This window comes from Echinococcus granulosus (genome assembly GCF_000524195.1).
Source record: "Echinococcus granulosus chromosome Unknown EG_S00229, whole genome shotgun sequence".
NCBI classification, from domain to species: domain Eukaryota; kingdom Metazoa; phylum Platyhelminthes; class Cestoda; order Cyclophyllidea; family Taeniidae; genus Echinococcus; species Echinococcus granulosus.
The window spans coordinates 5,964-7,901 of record NW_020170609.1 but is presented as its reverse complement, the minus strand read 5'-3'; the positions used below and the strand labels follow the sequence as shown (position 1 = coordinate 7,901).

The window sequence follows — 1,938 nt, the reverse complement described above, 5'->3', positions numbered from 1 at the left end:
CTTTGATCATCGTTGCGTTATTTGTCCATTCACCCTGCATCTACTTATACCGCATCAAGCCATTCATCGGTTTATCAGCAGCGGTCGGATAAAATAAAAGAACACTATTATCTCCTACCTTTGGACCTTATAAGCTAGCATGTCATGAAGAATGCCATTGTGCACTTGTAATCCAAAAGGGGCGACATTATCTAAAGTGGTGATGAAATTTTGCATTTTTAGTTAACTGTAAATGGAGATCCTACATATTCATTGATGCATAACTTTATGCATCGGTCTATCTTTCTAACTAACCAATCCTAGCCCATCAAATAATCCACTAGCCTTTCTGCCACTTTATATTCAAAAGTTCTCTTGAATCCTAAACCGCACTTATTTGTACATTATTAACTTATAACACAGGCCATAGAGGTATTTTTCAGTCATGTCATGTCGTGTATACATAGTCAGTATAGTTCAAATTTTGTGTAAATGCACCATCTTCTGCTCTTCAATTTTTTTCTTATTTTGACCTCATGTGGACTTTGTGGATGCAATTCGACCTCCTTTGCTGCATTAATTAAATTCACTTCGGCCTCTGAGCCAATACCCAATAAATTTATGGTGGCAAAATAATTCATTAATTTGAGATCGGAGTGTCAAAACAGTGTAGAAGGATTAAAAAGAGTTCATTTTAATTCACAATGGTTAATTCTGAAGAAGGTCAGAGCCGTTCATTCATAATGACTAACCAAAGCACCGGCTTATTATGATTCTCTCCTTGACCAATACTTCTTCTACTGATATCCAACAGTGTTCGCTTAAGTGCCTAACCTTAGTCAAATGAAGATGCTACACTACCCAGTGATATGTGAAGGCTGTTATTTTGAGTAGACGTTGCAGCTCATCAGTGTTGATTCTAATCGAAAAACAACGCTTTTACATTCCGGCACAAAAATCCTGCTGTTTCATGATTCTAAGTAAAGCATTTACTGAAAGGAAAATGCAGAACTGACACAGTGTATAGATAGTAAGTCCAGTAGAATAACTTGCAGAGTCAGCCACACTGAAGAATAAAGTGTGCTACTGGTTAGAAAATTGTGTCAAAATCAAGAACTATACCTCATGCCACTCTGACACATTGTAGCCGAGATTTATTTTCTAAAGTAATTTGCTGAAAGTTAGAAGATATTACGGAACAAGTCATTCATAGCTATGTTGTAAATGCATCTGTAAAGGCAGGGCACATAAGCCTAACTAAACAGTCCTTTCCATGGTGCAGATGATAAAAAACCTATGGAATCATGAAAAAGGCATCAAAGCTTCCGTTAATACACCAAAATTTATTTAAAGTTGAAGTCGTCAACTAAGCATCAAGGCAAAAAAGTGCTCATATTGGAATAGAAAAATTCATGTTAAGACTTTCACAAAGTAGCTCAAGGGTGATTTGAAATTAGTTTGCCTTTGCAGCAAAAAATTACTTCTGTCTTAAAACATAAATTTTGGGGATTTCTCACCTCTGAATCCTTTAACCTCCAAAAGTGCAAAATTTGCATGTACAACTAAATTACCTATTATGGAAGATGGTTCTCCGCATTCGATTATTAAACATCACAAATGCGGAAGACAAACCGGAAGACACTCGACGTGTGGCCAGCTTAAATCCCAGTGGAAATATCGTAACTACAAATGGAGGAATTTAAAGAATATCCAAGAATTTTGGCCAGGTTTAGAAGCAGCGTAACTTTTATTCCAATTGTAATTGGCAGACCCATCTGATAAGCAGTACCAAAAGTCTGCATTGTTCACATTGTTTGAAAGTGTAGTTTATCAGGAAATAAATGGTTTGCAAATACTTTAAAAAATTTTAATTGAGAGTGATCCTCCTTCTGCATCTTCTCCTCATGACTCACGCTATATTAAGGCTGCATCTGCATATATTTTTTTAAATTCTAATTA

The 1,938-nt window shown here is 35.9% G+C and overlaps 1 protein-coding gene across 1 annotated transcript in view; it reads left to right on the top strand. All coding sequences in view use genetic code 11, as the record gives it.

Annotated features, from left to right (window-relative positions):
* Positions 1-1,938, top strand: part of EGR_10522 (hypothetical protein) — a gene marked incomplete at both ends in the record, with an annotated part of 5,142 nt that overhangs the window by 2,283 nt on the left and 921 nt on the right. The window contains 2 exons of the mRNA XM_024499771.1: positions 1,522-1,706; positions 1,749-1,823. Coding sequence (XP_024345811.1) covers positions 1,522-1,706; positions 1,749-1,823 — 260 coding nt within the window. The remainder of the gene's footprint in view (positions 1-1,521; positions 1,707-1,748; positions 1,824-1,938) is intronic.